General features: G+C 43.2%; 1 protein-coding gene across 3 annotated transcripts in view; it reads right to left on the bottom strand.

Annotated features, from left to right (window-relative positions):
• Positions 1-18,388, bottom strand: part of CADM1 (cell adhesion molecule 1) — a 323,782-nt gene that overhangs the window by 37,740 nt on the left and 267,654 nt on the right. For all 3 annotated transcript variants that reach the window (XM_045894983.2, XM_045894984.2, XM_054512280.2), the window contains exons 5-7: positions 16,642-16,800; positions 4,034-4,133; positions 527-699 (exon numbers count right to left, since the gene is read on the bottom strand). In XM_045894983.2, the coding sequence (XP_045750939.2) occupies positions 527-699; positions 4,034-4,133; positions 16,642-16,800 (432 nt within the window). The remainder of the gene's footprint in view (positions 1-526; positions 700-4,033; positions 4,134-16,641; positions 16,801-18,388) is intronic.

The following is an 18,388-nucleotide window of genomic DNA, read 5'->3' as shown; positions in this document are numbered from 1 at the left end:
TCTAAGGGAGTAGCTAGTGGTGGTTTATGTAGCTACCAAGGACCCTATATTTTTTCTCCAAGTATTTACCGGCTTGCAACATCTTCGGGAATGTTATAGCTTCATGCTGCAAATAGGATACTTCTGTTCATCAAAGCAGGAGAGAGGGTAGCTGAGGTATCACAGGAAAATACCATTGGGAATAAACTTTCTGAGCTAAATAGTCATTAATTGGTAAGGCTGAATTTTGCAGTCATTATTTCTAACATAATCTCCATTGCTCGTGCCTGAGGACATAGCTCGCCTGCTCAGCATGACCAGGTACTGTGATCTAGCGGGAAATCCCCACGATTAGAGGGAGAGAAGAAAAGTCACTGCCCTCCCAGGTGGAGACACTGGGGTCTACCTCAGGCCAGGCTTCTTTAAGTTCTTGAAGAAAACAAACGTGCTTTCAGTTTTCAACTGGACCAAAAGCTCTGGAAGGGGATCACAAGCAGCAGCTACAAGTAAATGTGTCTAGTAGAAGACCGGTTTAGCTTCCACGTACCGTAAACATACAGCATATAATCCGAGTGAGCTTTCCCCACTATGTTAGAGGCTTCACAGCGGTATGTACCATTATCTGTTTTGTTTAGGTTATTGATGAACAGGTTGGGCCCGGACAGGACGGCGTGCTGAGGCATTTCATCATCGACTCTAACCCAGGTCACCATCACCGGCCTGCAGAGGAAAGAGGACGAACACAGGCTGCTTCATTATCTCCCACCAAGACGTGGGCATCGGCTTCCCACCCACGCATTACAGGAGTCACATGTAAGGTGACACGATTAAGGACATGTTTAAGTTCACAAAATTACAGTTGTGAAGTCCCCCCTAAGTCTGTTTGGAATAGACCTTAAAAAAAAAAAAAAAAGAAAAACCAAAACATTATCAGGGTGTTGAAAAACTTTCAACAGACCATAAGCAGGAGTCTCATTATTTCCAATTCATCTTTAACAAATCAGTAAATAAACCAATGCACCCTATTTTTATGCCCTGCTGTGTGGTTTCACACCAATTCAAACAGGACAGAGCTCACCCATCGTTAATCATCTCATTAATTAGGGGGAAAACAGCAAATTCTTGGCTAGTGATACATGCATTACTCTGACGGTTACTAATACACCAAGACTCTTGCTTTAGAAGCCGCTTGTGATATTTAAAGGGATTTCAAGTTTCACAAAAAAACCCCAGACTTTCACATCTGAATGCTGCTTTCTTTTGACCTCTGCTGTTGGAAAAACCACCTCTATTCATTCGGGAAATGTGCAATCATTTCTTTTCCCCTTAACCCCTACCCATAACCTGCCTCCCCCAACCCAGTCCACCTTATCTATGTGTTCCTCTGCAAAATGCCTTGCTTTCCTGTCTCTCCGAGTCCCACATGCTGTCACCCTCTCCCTCTCTGCATGCACCTGCAAGCCTTGCGGCTCAAGGGCAAGGCTTCTGGGTCCGGGTCAGTCACTGAGGGGCGCATCTCCACATGGGCTCCTTATGGCACTTGCTCAGAGGCACGTTTGTTTTAGGGATTTAAAGTACCACGTTTGTGTCCATCAGGGAAAAGCAAATTTCACAAGATGCTCCAGAGCCGAAATTGCGCACGCACCAAGTATCTTTCAAACTCACGGAGTCTAAAACGCGCGTTCTCCAAGGTGGCTCCCTCAACCTCGTGTGACACTGGGGCCACGTGGATGATTGTGCCTGAAACTCTCATTTTAAAGACGGGCAGCAGAGACGCGGGCACAGAAGTAACTTCCTGTCGGTCCCCACGGCTACCTCCAGGAGCGGCGACAGGACCAAAGACCCATTGCTTAATGATGAGCGAACACCCAAGTTAGCCCTGTCGAGTAGCATTCCAATTTTCAAATGGGATGTGAAGTTACAATTTTTCTTTAATTACACATGGGTTCGTCATCGCAACCCAGTAAGTTATTTAAAAATTAGTCCTACATATGTGCTCCTTGCAGGCAATGGCAAATGGGTCTGCCCAGCAATCAGATCTAACATCCTGCTGCTTGACAGCTGAAACAATCAGTGGGGTAAGTGCTGAGAACATTCACAACATCTAATGGCAAGTTAAATTACCATTTTCATTGTATGCAATTTCTTGAGAAAATAAAGAGGTAATATGCTAGAAGGGATCGCAGCAGACTAGTGCGTGCTTGCTCACACAACCATACACCCGTTCCGATCTGAGAGGAACAAATACCCTCTGCCGTAAATGTCCTGAAGGAAACATGTAATTTACTGTCCCCGTGGCACATTCAATTGAACACAGTACCTTCTTCACGGGAAAAAAACCACAGAAACAAAATAGAGTTTAGCAAAGCCATATACCGTAAATGTGGTTAATACGGCTGAATATAGGTATTGCAAGTGGCGAGGGGTCTGGGAGAATTTCTTTTTCTCCAGTGGATTTTTTTTTTTTCTTTTTTTTGAGGCAAGCAAGGTAAGCCACTAACCAGGGCATAGTCCAGACAGTTGACAAAAAGAAAGATCTGCATCTTTTGCCGTGTTCCAAGGAGAAAAAGATTGCTCCACCAAAGCTTGAAGGGTTTCAAACCAGGTAACTTGGCAACACCAGAGGAAAAGCCAAACAGAACCAAGACCGCCTCCTACCTCCTAAAGGTCATCTTTAAAGCTGCACATGGTGTGAGGACAGACAGAAGCAGATTCTAGTCCGAGGAGAGGGAAGCCCGACACAGGGTGAAGTAGGAGAGAGCGGGTGGCAGCCTCCGTCTGGCTCCCCGGTCCCTAGTCAGAGATCACGCCTTAGCAGTAACGGGGACAGTGCTTTCCAGAGATCTCGGGGAAGCTTCCTGAAGATGCTCAGAGCATGAAAACTGTGATAGTCAGGCTGGTTAATAAAAACTCTGAGGGAGGGCGCCTGGGTGGCTCGGATGGTTGAGCGTCTGCCTTTGGCTCAGGTCATGATCCCAGGGTCCCGGGATCGAGTCCCGCATCGGGCTCTCTGCTCCTTGGGAGCCTGCTTCTCACTCTGCCTCTCTCTCTCTCTGTCTCTCATGAATAAATAAATAAAGATCTTTAAAAATAAATAAATAAATGAAAAATAAAAATAAAAACTCTGAGGGAAAAAAAAATCATACCACAGGGACAGCAGAGGGAGCTCAATGCTGTTTTGTTTTGTTTTGTTTTGTTTTGCTGGGGACCGCTCAAAGTTTGAGGGCTTATTATCTCGACACTGACTTGTTCCATTTTAGGATTCCGTGGATTGTTTTTTCTGTAAGAAACGGTTAAAGACAATCTTCACTCTCCTAGAAAGAGGAGATTCTCTCCTCTCCCCATGCGAAACTGGATGGACGTCTAAAGCAGCCCCACTACATGGCTTTTTTCCTGTATTAGTGATGATATACAGCGGTTTCCCTAATTCACTTTCATTCATTCGGCAGGGAAGCAGCTTCCTTGTGCTTTTCCATAAAATAAGAGCGTTAGTAGGTTCTTTCTCTTCTGCAATGGCGTACATACACTCCTTGAGAAAAAGCTCTGGGACCATTCCTTACTAACAAAAATATTTCTAGGAGTCACTTTTCTTTGAGGGAAGGAGAAGCAAAATTCAAGGTAGGGCAAATTCATTTTCCAACGGCTGGCCCTAATCACAGCGGCTTAATTTAAGTCTGAAAACCATCTTTCCAGCAGCTTAGACATTAACACAGAAGGTAGCAGATTCATCATGAGATTGTGGGCATACTAAAAATTATTAGGATTATTTTTTGTGACAGAAGATAGTTCTGACAATCATGTTGATGATAATAAAATAGAATTAGCTGAGATTTCAATCTTAGCTGGCATTTCATTTTTCTCCCAATCCTGACCATTAAGAACCCAACCACAGGTATTTATTCCCCTTTTCACTGAATATTCCTTAGTGCTTGAAATATCTCTCATCCTTTACAGCAGGAGACAGGTGACAGGCTGGTGACTTGTGAACGCACATTTCCGTGTTGTGACATTTACTGCTCATGACCCTCTGCCAACCTTGGCCTTCAGAACTTACTGGGGCTTCCCGATGGCTTCGCATGTTAACTCGAGCGCATCCCCTTCCCGGGTTAGGCCTTGTAGAGGGTAAGTCATCTGAATATGCACTTGAGGCTTATCTGTGCGACAACAACACAAAGTACCATGTTTAGCAAATGATATCAGGCAAAAAATCAGACTTGCATGCTGCCACAAACCCATACCACTCCCTCTCTCCCCATCCTCATGCCTGCACTAACAGCCGCCCAATTAGTTAGTAATCCTGGCATTTGCTCAAATTAAATTGACTAATAACTCCAAGGAGTGAACCGCGAACAGATAAGAGATTCATAAGCTAACTGCGCCACATCAAACATTTCCTGTGAAATACATTTTGTTACATTGAAGTTTATCTCCAAACTCACTCAAGCTAAAGGAAATTCATTTGCCTTCATGCTGAGGTGAAGCCACAGATATTTGTGGTGCTCAGAATTGATACATTTTATCATGTATCATATATTACTATGTGACAATATGTTGTGACAAGGCATATTAATAAGTTTGCCTCTTCCACGCTCTAGATTTCAAATGGGAAAGGCTAAACTTCTGAATTCCACTCAAATGGCTTTGAGAATAAAGAAATGGGAGGTTCTGGTGGTCCCAACGAAACTCTTTGATGTCTCAATGTCTATACACGAGAAGGAAGGAAGCAGACAGGTACTGAGGGCCTGGCTCTGGTAGGAACTGTCATTGGTGGCGGAATAAGCCCAGTTTTAGGGATCAGAACACTGATACTCAGAGGATGAAGTAGCCAGTCCAAGGTCGTGGAGATAACTTAACGAGAGGCAGCCCTGCGAATGTTGGGATTTCTGGTTCAAAAGTGTATTTCCCAGTGGCAATCCATAATTAAAACCAAGTACAGCTTCTGAAGGCAGTCAAGTACTTAGCCAAGTGACACAGGGGTTCTTATTATATCCACTGGCTACTTAAAACCCATGTTTGGAGTTTGCGGGGGTTTGGGTCCAAGGGATGAATGGTGGGAGGTGTGGGGCATAGGGAGGGAACCAGAAGGGATTGGGATTAACTTAGAAACACATACAAATACATTTACAAATAAAACCTGAAAGGAATTGGGAGACTTTTTTTTTTTCTCTGCTGAACTAACAAGCTATTAATCCCTAAATCAGTTTTCTCGTTTAATGCAGCGGCTCTATAAATGTGTATTTTTGGAAACGTACCCAAGAGTAACAAATGTGAGAGGGCAAGACATCACTTGGCTAAAAGGTCAAAACAATTTCCATAACTTTACTTTCTCAGACAATCACACCACCTAAACAACAGCCCCTTGGCCTTTTACAAGCAGTGCTTAGCTCATTAACATTCATCCTATGGACTGAGAAGGAAATCAGAAATATGGCAGGGCTCAACTGATCTCAACCTGTACGCGGCTAAAACAAGCTGCACGAAGGGGTCCTCTCGGGAGACAGCTGCCTTCCAGACACATTGGTACAGTCTCGCTCTCATCACAGATCTTTCTGTCTCTGAAAACCGCGTGGCATTCAAAACCTTTCAGGAGCGTCTTCTTGTTCACCAGTGTGCACTGCACGCTGTGAATGGGTAACCCTTGCTGGGAAGCTAAGCCAGTTGCCCAAGGGACATAAGTTAACAGGCCCGAAAGCTCCAGCTGACCCTTGCGAAGTAACACAGTTCTATTCTTGGACTTGCTGGCAAAGGGAACGTTCGAGAGCAAAATGGCATGGAGGTGTCCAGGGACTGGTCATGGGTTGGGAAAGTCATCACTAAAGAGAGGCAGAAACAGACAGGATAAACACGATGACCTTGAATGAGGACTGGCTTGCTGGGTAGAAGCAAGAGCTGTGGGCCACCCTCCTGGGAGAGCTCTAGACTATAGCTTACGCTAAATACAACCATTGGGTGACATACTCGAGTCTATTATTTTTGGTGGTATAACACATCAACACAGAGCTGGCTGGTGAAGTTTATTACAAACACAAGATACAAATAAATAAATTAAATAAGTAAGTAAGTAAATAAAGCAAGCAACGGGAGAAGGTTATGTTACTGAAAACACCAACAGCCAGACCCGCTCCCTTAAATTTCACATTCAGAAACAGGAGCACTTAATGGGGTTCCTGGTCAGGAAACCTCTGTCATTCTTACCTAGGAACCATTCTGGGTGAGGCTAAATTTAAAGCCCAAAATCTGGGCTGAAATGTAACATTTGCTTATAGGTTAATCTCTGATCCACAGAAGGACTACATTTTCCATGCTCTGCTGACTTCCGCCCATTAATTACGGAGAAGCAGGACGCCTGCTGGCCTATGTGGAAGGTTTTTTCGTTTTTTTTCTCCCCCTTGTGTAATTTACAAGCAAACAGAGAGGGTATATTTTTCAGCACAGTGCACGAAGGGTTTTACGTGCTCAACTTCCATTAATAATAAAGAGAGTGTTGAAAATCTAATCCACTCTTGCCTCTCTTCAGTACCACAGACTTCTAGTTAAATGCTTTTTTTATGTTACTAATGGCTGTTTCCCAGTTGCCAATTACTCACAGAAATTAGGAAGAGCAAGCTAAGGATCTGCTGTACCTGGAACTTATATTTAAAAAAAAATCCTACTAAGCCATAGAAAATGCACCTTCAATTTTGATAACGGATTTTCTCAATTTACTCCTCAGGTTCCTGGAGAAACATCTACCATCTACTCAGGGGTACCGCTGCCAATTACCTTAATAGCTGGCTGAGAAGGTAAACATTAATCTTGTTTGTATTATACAGAAAAATGTCCTCCTCTATTGACACCTGCAGTATTTATATGCATATTATCTGACTGTGGGGCAGCTGAGCCATCTTCATACCCAGCCCACGAACCACACAGGTGATCTATGTGCCAAGATCCATCCCCTTCTTTTGCCCCGAAAGAGGAACCCATCTACGCTCAACAGGTGGCCCAGACACCCCGGGATTCCACTGGCACCTCTAGAACTCAGGGAGGTTAAATTTGCCCAGGAAGATCCTGACTACAATGTGAGTATGTCAAAATCCTGCACAATCCAGATGGCTGACTGAATAGCCCAAAGCTCATCATTTATATTTTAATTATGTTCATAAATCAAACGTTATAACCCACCAAAGCTTTTCTGAAATAGACCCAGACTCCAAGATTTATTTGTAAGTAATGAGGTAAGGCCCAGTACATTTTCTGGGTGATCATTTTACGCCTCGGCTGGTGTTGTAAGGCACAAGGCTACAAGCCAGATGACACTTTCTACCCAAGTGCCATAACTGCCTAGAAATGTATCGCTCAGAAGGGCTTAATGTCATTATAAAATGGAACTGCTATATAAAAATAAGAAAAATACTTAGGTCTGTGCACTTACGGAAAATTACAGTTATAGAGATGGCATCACCAACAGCCAATCAATTAGGTCGAGGGATTGGAGGTTTTCATAATACACTGTAATTTTTTAAAAACCCTATAAAAGACATTTAGCAAGACTCTTAGAGCAGACACAATTCATTCATTAGTCAAAGTCACACAGGGGGTTAAATGCCAGGAGGCTTTGGGTCACACTGCAGGAGCAACCAATTAAAAAATAATATTAGAAAGACATTCCAATTTGATGAGACTTTCTTTAAATGTACTTTGCTCTCTCTATAAAGGGAAAAATATATATAAAAGGAAACTCTTAAAGAGGTTAAGAATGGCTTGCTGGCAGATTATAATTGATTTCATGCCCGTCTGACCTTGCACCCCGTTCTATGATCTTTCCAGAAGATGAAGCTCGAGACTCTGTAACCTGTATTCACTTTCCTATGTAAATGAAAAGTCATCGTCTCCTTCTCTCTAGATCACAACACTAACGTAGCAGGTTTTCAAAATTATTTATTAAAAAAATAAATAAATAAAAGGGTACTTTGCAGTTTCCTTTTGCCTGGGATGTCATCCTTCCCATGTACCAGGTAAGAGTACAGCTGAGGCATGAGGAAGATGCCTGATATCCCAGCGCAAGACTTATTACCCCAGGGGCTCCTGACACCCCCCCACCCCCAAGAATTTCTAAATCAGGGAATGTAGGCATCCAATGTCCTTTGATGCACTAAGTGCAACCAGGTCCAAGGGCTTGGGTGCAAATTTGCTCCTGTGACTGCATTCGGGACACAGGCTCTTCGTGGCCCTTACTTAGATTCCGTCTAATTTCCGAAAATCCGTGAGAACGGGACTGGATGCCTGCGGAGCAGATGCTAATGGTCTCAGGGCCTCGACCAGGGAGAACTCAAGGGCAGCAAGTGCCCAGACGTATCAGAATGGCTGGGAGAAGTCTGGGTCAGCGCCTGCGCATTCAGGTGGGGAGGCCTCAACTGAAGGGGCTTTGTCAATCATGGAGGATTACTGCAGTTTGGAGGAGCACGACCATGCAAAGATTAACCTGAGATTTGGTGAGTATTAGGGGTTTTCTGGAGCTCGAGGCAAGACTCAGCCCCCACGATACGGCTGCCTGGATTGCCAGGAGAGGCCAGCTTTGCACCGAAGGAAGACAGTGTCCGGTAGCAGGAGGTGACTGCGTGGGGTTCGAGAACAGTCACACCGAGCTTTCAGAGGACTTCCACATCTTGCAAAAGGTTTGCTTTCTAATGTCATGACACATTCATGAATAATTCTCACTGCCATTTATTTTGTTTGTTTGCAAGGTGAAGGACCTCCTGCTGTTGCATCTGTTGAAGGAACTGGAGCACTACAACCGTCCTCCAGGAGGAGTAGGAGGAGTCAAACCTGGTGGGAGATGCGGGACCAACAAGCATTGCCACATCACTGCAGCAGAATGCAATTCCTGCCTGTTGCAACGAGCAAGTAGTTCTGTGGAGACTGAAAAGCAAATTTTATTCTGTGATGTTGCAACAGAAAATTATGTTTCCAGTGCTTTTTGAAATGGGCGGCACACTCATACACTCCTCCCTATCTTTGAGAAATCTTTAAAATCAGAAGTGAATGCTGGATGGGAAAAGCCTTACAGCATGATTTTCTCCATGGGAAAGTCAGCTCTGTAAGAACAAAAGTTTTGAGTCTTTTGTATCCTGGCGCCCAGCACATGCAGTAGGCCCTCAATACTTGCTTACCAAGTGAATGAATGCATGAGAAGCTGGAGAAATACCAGGGCGTGGACTCCTACTCCACGCTCTGCTACTGACTCAAAAAAAAAAAAAAAAAAAAAAAAAATCAGCTCATGAATACATCTTAACCTTGTTAAAAGATAAACTGGGCACAGTAACATTTTTGAGAGTTTATTTGAAAATCCATGATTTGAATAGGGCAACACCACACTGAAAATGCTCCAGCCACGGGAGCTATAGGGGAAGGTTTTTACAGAGAAGACAGGGAAGGAAAGCAAGGGCCATTATTTGATTGGCTGTGGCTTAAGCAGTTGCCTTATTTGGGGAAAGCCTAGTTGGCTGTTTGTGATTGGTGGTGGCTTCAGTTTCATTTTCTTGGGAGCCTGGGGACTTTGGTTGAGGTTTTCCTTTGCTCCTGTGGGCTCCCCAAGGCACGAGAGTTACTCCAATCTCACGGCCTCCCTGTTGAATCACTTCAACAGCCCTTAGCACAAAATATAATTGTATTATTCTTCTGGAAGGTCAATCCAGCTCCCCAAATTTGAGGTTCAGCCCAGGTGTTCTGATTTACATGCTTCCCTTTCACTACACATTTATTTAGCATTTCTGGTGTATCTCTAAGGTGGGATCTTCGGGGAAATCATAAAGGATGTTGTCTGACCACTCGTTTTCGATTTTCGGATTTTAACTTCACAACCATTTAACCTTCCACAGAACTGAAATGTGACCTTGAGTTAAAAACCATGAGAAGACTCCTTTCACAGTGGAAATGCTCAATGTCCATAGCCACAGAGACATACCTTCCCCAAATACAACAGGTCAGACAGTGAGATGTGGACCGAGCATCCTTAGTAAGAGGCCTCCATCTGCCGAGTTGCCTCGAGGAGACAGAGGTGGTGGCTTTCTCTTGAGACCGGTCACGTCACTCAAATCTTGCTCATAACAGTCCTGGCCCGAAACTTACTCTTTGTTTTTTGAGTATTGGTCCCTCACCTCCTGCCCCCTCTGGTGCTGCAACATGCTCCATGAACAAGCTCCAGAGTATTTTAATAATATCAGGACTGTGGCCCCGCCCCTGCCCTGTGATCACCCAACAAATGACAGCTCAAACATTCATTTGAGTCCAGGAGTCTCCATGAGGAATAACAAATACCAAAATAACTTCCCCGAAACTCAATTCGTTGCTTTAAAAAAAATAAAAGGAAGGGAGAGTGGGAGGAAGAAGGGATTCTGTTCAAAGGCGAGCCTGGAGATCAGAGAGAAACAGGCCAAATCGGGGGAACGCCAGCTATTATGCTTTGAAGAATATAATCTGGGAACAGAAATGATGAGGGGAGGATGGATACAGGAGCCGCTCTGGGAAACGAGGTTTTATCCTCCACTCCAAGCAGGAAAGCTTTTCCTATTTCCAGGTTTTTCTCCCTCCTTCACTGCAGGGCACTGTCGGTACCAGAGAAAACATTTATTTTGGCATAGATAGAGAACAGGTTTTGATCATCCCCTCAATGACCAATTTTCCCCCAACTGAGGGAAAGAAAGGAGAAATCCAGTCTTCTCCGGACCCTAGGTGAACAGGAAAATGGATTTACAAAATATCTGCCTATATGGAGTCAATAAAACTCATTTTGAAAATGATGCCTATGTACACGATTAACCATCAGATGATAATTGGAGAAGGGAAGGTATTCAAACATCCATTTCTAGAGTCTGTGTTTTTTCATTCTCCCTTTCAAACTCATCTCAATTTCTCATTCTCTCTCTCTTTTTTAAACAAATACGCACACACACAAAACCCTCACAAGATGAGGATTTTTGCAAACCATTTCAAAGAAGCAAGGCTGTGATGGGGGAAAGCAAAAGACACAGAGCAGCCATCCAAGAGCTTCGGATTCACCTCAGTCCAGAGTGAGGCTTTTCCCACTTTGCACAGCGATCTGAATTTCATACTGAGGGTCACAGCTCTTCTTTGAATTCCCAGCTTACGTCGCTATGTGTGGCCACCTTGATGCTATTTAAACAGTTTTCTTTTAACGCGCAGACAGTGAACTGTTCTCCTTTAAACAGGCTTTTATTTGACAGGAGTGCGTTCCTTCAGATCTGAAACTCCACTAACTCCGCTATAATCAACCATGTTGTAAATGTGAGCAACGCCACGCACGCAGACATGTGGAAGGAAAAAAAAAAAAAACGCACAGAAGGAATTTAGGGTCATCGAGCTCAGGACATTAAAAGGCCAAACTGTCCTCTGCCTAACATCTAAGGCGGGAGAGCTCTGAATTCCAGCTTCCGTGCATAATTATTTTCTGTTTTAAACACCGAGCTATGTGTCACCACTGCTGTAGCCTTGCTGAGCCTCACAATGAAAGCCAGAAAACTAAGAGGCCTACTGTATGTTCTTCATTCCCAGCAATGTTCCTATGAGAAAACCTTATTAATGAGCTTGCAAACGAGCACCCAACAGGGAAATGTCACAAACAAGAGCGGCTAATGCCCCAGAAAATCAAATAACTGAACACTTGGCTGATTGTGGTGCCTTTCATATTTATAATAAAAAGAGGGGGGGGCTTTAATTCACTAATTCTGAAGGGGTCAACACCTTGCTGAGCAAAACAACTCATTTATTTATGTTCAGAAATCTCCAGATGATAAATTACATTGATGTTAATCACTTCAATGCATACTACACAATTAATATCTGTACTCACCACCAACTTAAAGATTATTAAAAGTATGACAGCATACACATCTGGCTGATTTTTCACATAATTGGGCACAACAATTTCTCCTGGTACCACAAATAAGGGTCCTAACAAACAAACACTGCAAAATTCTGTGTTCAATTAATTAGGACTTAAATCCACAAGACAAAAGCATTTCCAAGTTATAGCTCAAGCCTTGTCTTCTAGGCAACATGACAGCTCTCCAGTTTACCTCTCCTCCTTTCCCTGTCAGATTTAAAGTAAGCTGTTCAACAATATACAGTGTAGGTCTTTGCTATTTCCTTTTTAAAAAATATCTTCTTAAAAGAACGTAGTTTATACAGAACTCAAATCCATTGTCTGTCATGTAACTGTGGTCATATCCTGGTTAATAGCCAACTGGTCTTAGATGAGGTAGAAAGCGGTTCCCAGAAGGCTTCATGTAGCAAAATGGGCCAGGACTGAACCAAGTGAGTATAACAAATACGAGTTCCAACAGGTTAGAGTTCCCCAAGGTAGTCTCATTTACCCAGAAAAGAGCTGTTCTTAATCTGAGGTCCACGGACCAGTTCAGTATTTCCTGGTAATAACCTAATGCTTATAAATGATATTATTAAAAAATCTTTTTAGGTAGCAAAGAAAAGGACATTAAAAATAATACTTATGTATTTATTTTGATGTATTTATTAAGCATAACACACATAGCAAAATAAAATGCCTAATTTGATATTTTTTCACAGGCCTTTGTTAGGGAAAAGCAATAAAGTGACTTAAAGACAAATTCTAAATGCACGAAGAGTATGGATCATCTGTGGACATGGGAAAACTGGTCCTCGAATAAATGAAGTTAGAAGTCTGTAGGATAAACAGACTCTTTACATTGGAAGCAAAACATGGTGGTATGTGATTTTGTTCATCTTCTCCAGGTCTATGGGACTTTTAAAGGGGTTTTTAAGAAGGTTAAGAAATGCTGATGCTAAGGGTTTGGACCAATTACAAAATGAGGGTCTAATACTCCTCATAAAGTATCCAAAATGATTCCCCATCCATGCAGACTGGCTGCTGAATCTCATGTATTTAAGTATCTCTTCTCATTGCCATCAAGACGCGGTGCTGCTCGTCTACAGAGAGAGCCATAAGAGGGATGGGGTTGAACCACTGGCGCGAGCCAACGACCAACAAAGCCTTAGCGCCCAAGGACCAAGCGCCTTCGGCTTCAGAGGCAGAAGGCTCTTGTTATGGCAGAGCTGCTGGTGTCCAGGAGAGTAAAGCTGGTAGGAAATGAGGTAGAGGATTCCAGTCGTGTCTGGAGAAGCTACTTAAGGAATTCCTAGCTGACTCTGCCAAGTTGTTAGTAGCACTCCAGGAATGGAGCGTAGTGAATGATCAGGTGACTTATTTTCTTTCTTTCTTTCTTTTTTTAAAAGATTTTATTTATTTGAGAGAGAGAGAGATTGAGAGGACGAGTGGGAGGAGAGACAGACTGCCCCTGAGCAGGGAGCCCAACTTGGGACTCAATCCCATGACCCCGGAGATCATGACCTGAGCCAAAGGCAGATGCTTTAAACGACTGAGTCACCCAGATGCCCTGTCTGGTGACTTTCTTGAGCACCAGTCTTATTTAAGAAGCCAAAGAAGACTCTCAATTCCTATTCAGATTAATATAATGGTTGGCAACTCTTAATTTTCTTTTATGTAAAAAGACTTTCTCTTTATATACATTCCGAAAAAAATGAAGTATCAAGAAGAAAATGCCTGTGTGGCTCACTTTGGATAAAAACAAAAACAAAAACAAAAAACAATAGTTTCCCATAAAAAGGTGCTGAGTAAGGGACAGGCGAGGCTAGGTAGGGAGAGACAGGTAGGGGGCTCTGTAACCAGGCTCACAGAAACCCCAGATGTGGAGAAATATTATAGACAAGAAATTAACTAGAAAGAAGGAAATATAACACATCTATCTTGTTTGTTCTAAATATAGATGCAATATTTTCATAATATTTACAAATCCACCTTGTTTGTCCTAAATTTACAGATGAGGTATTTACCAAGTTCCCTGGTCAGTTTTCTATAAAAGACTGACCATAAAAAGCCCTCAGTGGCAACCCATCGGGGACCCCTCTCACTCTAGGGAGCTTTCCTTTCTGTTCTCACCTTCCCCTAAGAAACTTCCACTTCCATCACCCTATTGCCTGCAAGATTCATTCTTCAACTCTGTGAGACAAGAACCCTGCAACAGTGCCATGTTAGAGTTAAAAATGATCAACAGGTATGTCTTCATTTTGGAAGGCATTGGTCACTTCCCTGTGGTTGAGGGCTAGCAGTACTCTTAAGACTGAAGTCAAATGGATTCAGATATGCAGCTTTATTCCTTGTTCTTAGAAGGACAAATCTCTCTTGAACCTACGGAATATGGAAGACAAGGCTTATAAAGATCATTATCAAGTCTTCCAAGAGGTAGGAGGTATAGTGCTTAAAATATTTTGCATTTGGGAGTGAGTGTAATTTCATAGGTGGGTGGGGCTATATTCTATTTGGAAGATACTCTGGGGACACTGAAAGAGTTTAGGGGCAGGGACTGGGTGAATGTCTACTCAGGTTTCACAAAGGAGTTAATGTATTATTAAAGCTAATGGGCCCCTACAAGGGAAGTTAATGGATATTAAGTTTGCTTAAATGAATTACATATTAACAAAGTCACAAGAAATCTACTATCTGCCAATTTAGATAATATCTGATCATTTCTGTTTTCCCATTATAGGGACATTACAGCACAATAGTTTTAGTGATATGAAAATTATAAGCATGATGCCCATAATGAAGCTACATAATGATGGAGATGAAATGAATTAACAAGAAAAACCTGCATTATGTAATGTTAAATTGAGCCAAACTCACAGAGTAAGAAAAGGTTGGAATGGGATTAGTGTCTTAGAAGCAACTTTTTACATTTACTTTTAGCCACAAGGTGGAGAAGCGATTAGAAGCCACTTTTTTTTTTTTAAAAGATTTTATTTATTTATTTGAGAGAGATAGAATGAGAGAGAGCACATGAGAGTGGGGAGGGTCAGAGGGAGAAGACGACTCCCTGCCGAGCAGGGAGCCCGATGGGGGACTCGATCCCGGGACTCCAGGATCATGACCTGAGCCGAAGGCAGTCGCTTAACCAACTGAGCCACCCAGGCGCCCTAGAAGCCACTTTTTATACCTTTCCCTGGCCCCTGTTTTGCTCAGGCAATGTATGCATGTGATAGCGATTGCGGTGGGCTGAACGGTGGCCCTCAGAAGACAGGCTCACTTCCTAGCCCCGGAACCTGCGTATATGACCTTATTTGGAAAGAGAAGTCTTTGTGGATGTAATCAAATTCAGGATCTTGAGATGAGACCGTTCTGGATTAGCTGGGTGGGCACTAACTCCAACAGCAAGTGTCCGTCTAAGAGACACGCAGGGAAGACAAGACCGTGTTGAGACAAAGCAAGAGACTAGAAAGACACGGCCAGAAACCAAGGAATATCTGGGACTCCCAGAAGCCAGAAAAGGCAAGAAAAACTCTTCTCCTAGCGCCTTTTGAGCGAGCGTGGTCCTGCTAACCCCTCAATTTCAGTCTTCTGTCCTCTAGAACTATGAGAGAATAAATGTGTCGTGTTAAGCCACGGAGTCGGTGGTAATTAGTTATGGCAGCGCTAGGAAATTAATGGAAGAATTAATAGACTGTAATGCTTTGCCTTTATCAGACCCCCGGCGGCTGCCTTTCCAACCAGACTCTTGCACCCTTCCCACTATGCACACTCAAGTATCAACTGCAGTCTTTCAGAGGCTCAGTTACGGAAGCTCTCTGATAAAAAAGTGAGAAGTTGGCTACTTGGCCACAACTTTGCTGCAAGCATGGTTTTGTGCAGAAAACATTTTGGCAAGCAGAAGAGTCCACAGAGAAAACAAGGAGAATGTCTTTAGTTCATTGGGCACAGTGAGGAGACAACCTCACTCCCCACGATCTCGCTGTTATCGATGAAGCCATTGAGGTTGTGGCACTGATTCCAAAGAGTTCCACTTTTAAACTCACTGCTATGCTTTAAGCTAAAAATGGAAGAGAACATGCACTTTAAAACAAAATGCTAATGGAGAAGGGGAATAAAAGCCCCTCTATAACAAAAAAATTCAGCACTTCTGCTGGGGGCTAAGAAAGTGGGAGGGACTACCCTACATTGTGAAGTTGACATAGAAATGATTATAGTCAACACTCATAAAATGCAATTAATTAAGTCATGTGATAGAACAGATTGGAATCATTTTAAAGTTTTCCATTTGGGTTAAATGCAGTATTTCGAAAATCCTCTTTGGCACTCTGTAGTATGGCAGTGTTTCACTAAAATAATCCTTTGATTATTTTACTACTAAGACAACAAGATATAAACTCTATCATATGTATTCAATAAATGGCTTCTGAAGAGTTTTAAGCAACTGCTACTCTATGCCCTCAGGATAAAATACTCAGGTACTGCTACGATTTGAACGAACGTTTGTGTCCCTCCCTTCCCAAATTCCTATGTTGAAATCCCAGTGCCCACTGGGATGATATGAGGAGGCGGGGCCTCTGGAGATCTCTAGCCCCTTCCACCCTGAGAGGACATAGCAAGAAGGCAGTGGTTCCGAAGCAGGAAGAGGGAAGGCTTTCTTTAGAACACAACCGCGATGGTGCGCCTTGATCTTGGACTTCTTAGCCTCCAGAATGGTGAGGAATAAATGACTGTGGCTTATGAGCTACTCACTCGGTGCTGCTGTGTTAGAGCAGCCTGAACAGACTAAGACAGGTACTCACACTGTACTTCAAGGTACCGTTGGGTCTGCAAGTTTCCGGTGACAGCTGGGTGCTCCACCTGACAGATCACTGGGACCCCGTCATCCTCCTTGTGCACCTTCAGCATCAGCTGACTGGTCACAGTGTACATGTCTGACCACTCCTCCACCTCCGATTTGCCTGGGGGACACGGAATATACCAAGAAATCAGAGCTGCGTGAATTCCTACCACTCTGTTTCTATAGCCTCCTCTCCCTGCCCTGACATTGCTATTTTAACCAAGGTGATGGAAGCCACTCGGGATAGGGTTAAACTGTGGGTAGATAACGGGTAAAATCACAATTTCCTACTTTTCAACCTTACAGGATAGTATGTAAGATGCACTTCTACCCCACATAATAGATACTATTTTTATTTAAATATATTACATATGTTGTCTTCTATCTTAAAACCTCCCACAAAAAGGCAGCTGAAAGTTGAACCACTTTGCCATCTGACTGCTTACGGCATTTTGGAGGAGGAAAAGAGAAGTGCTTTTCACCCCTAACCACCATCTGAACTTGAAACGTCTAGTAGGCTGTCATGCGGTTTAAAAATTCCAGGACATCATCCAAATCCCCGAAGTAATTCAATCAGGAATAGAGATATAAACAATCCCCTCTGCCCACCCCCATCAGCAACAATTAAGAGGGAAAGTAACTAAATGGATTTACATAATTGAAATTGTAATTGAAATGTGTAAATTCTGAGACTTTTAGAAGACCACGAAAAAACAACAACAACAAAAAACCCTGCAGTGGCAGTGGGTAGAGCAAAGTAAGATAGAGGCTTTGGGCCAGACGGGAGACACATCCAAGAACACCCAGAAAAGGAGGGAGGAGGCTTCCGGATGGGATGAATAGGCCAAGGCAGCCCCTTTCCTGAACTCAGCACTCCCTGGGACATGGCACACCATTAACTTTCTTTTAATGTTTTGTACTTATCGGTAGGCATTTAATGGCTCAATTCACTTAGAAAAGCAGAGGGGAAATGAGAAACTCCTTCCTTCCAAAACCATACCTAGGAAATAGGAGATTAAAACAGAGCAAGCTTTTTGAAACTTAAGCTGTTATATATAGATTTATCTGTTTCTAGATATAGATTTTTATATCCCCTTTCTAAAAGGCCTTATTCTTTTCTTCCTGGCACTCTTGATTTATTCAAGAAGCACACACCGAGCACTTACCTTGGCCCAGATACCAGCTACATGCTTTACAAACATTCACTCATTTCATCTGCCTGAGAATCTCCTACAATCTGTAATATTAATATCCCCGTATTAGCAGAAATTGCTAAACACAGCTGGCGTTTCTGTCAAATGACCAGAGCTGTCTGGCCCCCAGTTATTACTTGCAAAGCAACCTTGGAAAGCAAGGGGTAGGAAGGCCGACACACACGTGTTAACTCAGGATGACTGACACAGAAGGGTCAACTAGGGGACAGGCTGTGGCTGAGGCGCTGGCTAAGGGGGCAGATATTTGAGGGTACAGGAATCAACCCTGGGGCGGCCTAGGCCGAGGTTAAAGGAGTGGCCTGCATCACTATCACAAACTGCAAACTTTGCAAAAGAGCAGGCTGGTGAAACGTGCACATGAGTTACAGATTCCATGAGAAAGGGGGTGCCTGCAGATCCACAATTAGGATACGATCTTTCCTGTACTTAACACACCTGCCCCTACAGGAAAGCACAGTCAGCAAGCTGATGGTGCAGTAATCCATGTTAGAATGA

This window comes from Mirounga angustirostris, unplaced genomic scaffold (assembly GCF_029215605.1).
Source record: "Mirounga angustirostris isolate CCGP_5_RB_7025 unplaced genomic scaffold, mMirAng1.0.hap1 SCAF_13, whole genome shotgun sequence".
Lineage (NCBI taxonomy): Eukaryota > Metazoa > Chordata > Mammalia > Carnivora > Phocidae > Mirounga > Mirounga angustirostris.
This window is presented reverse-complemented; position numbering and strand designations above follow the sequence as displayed.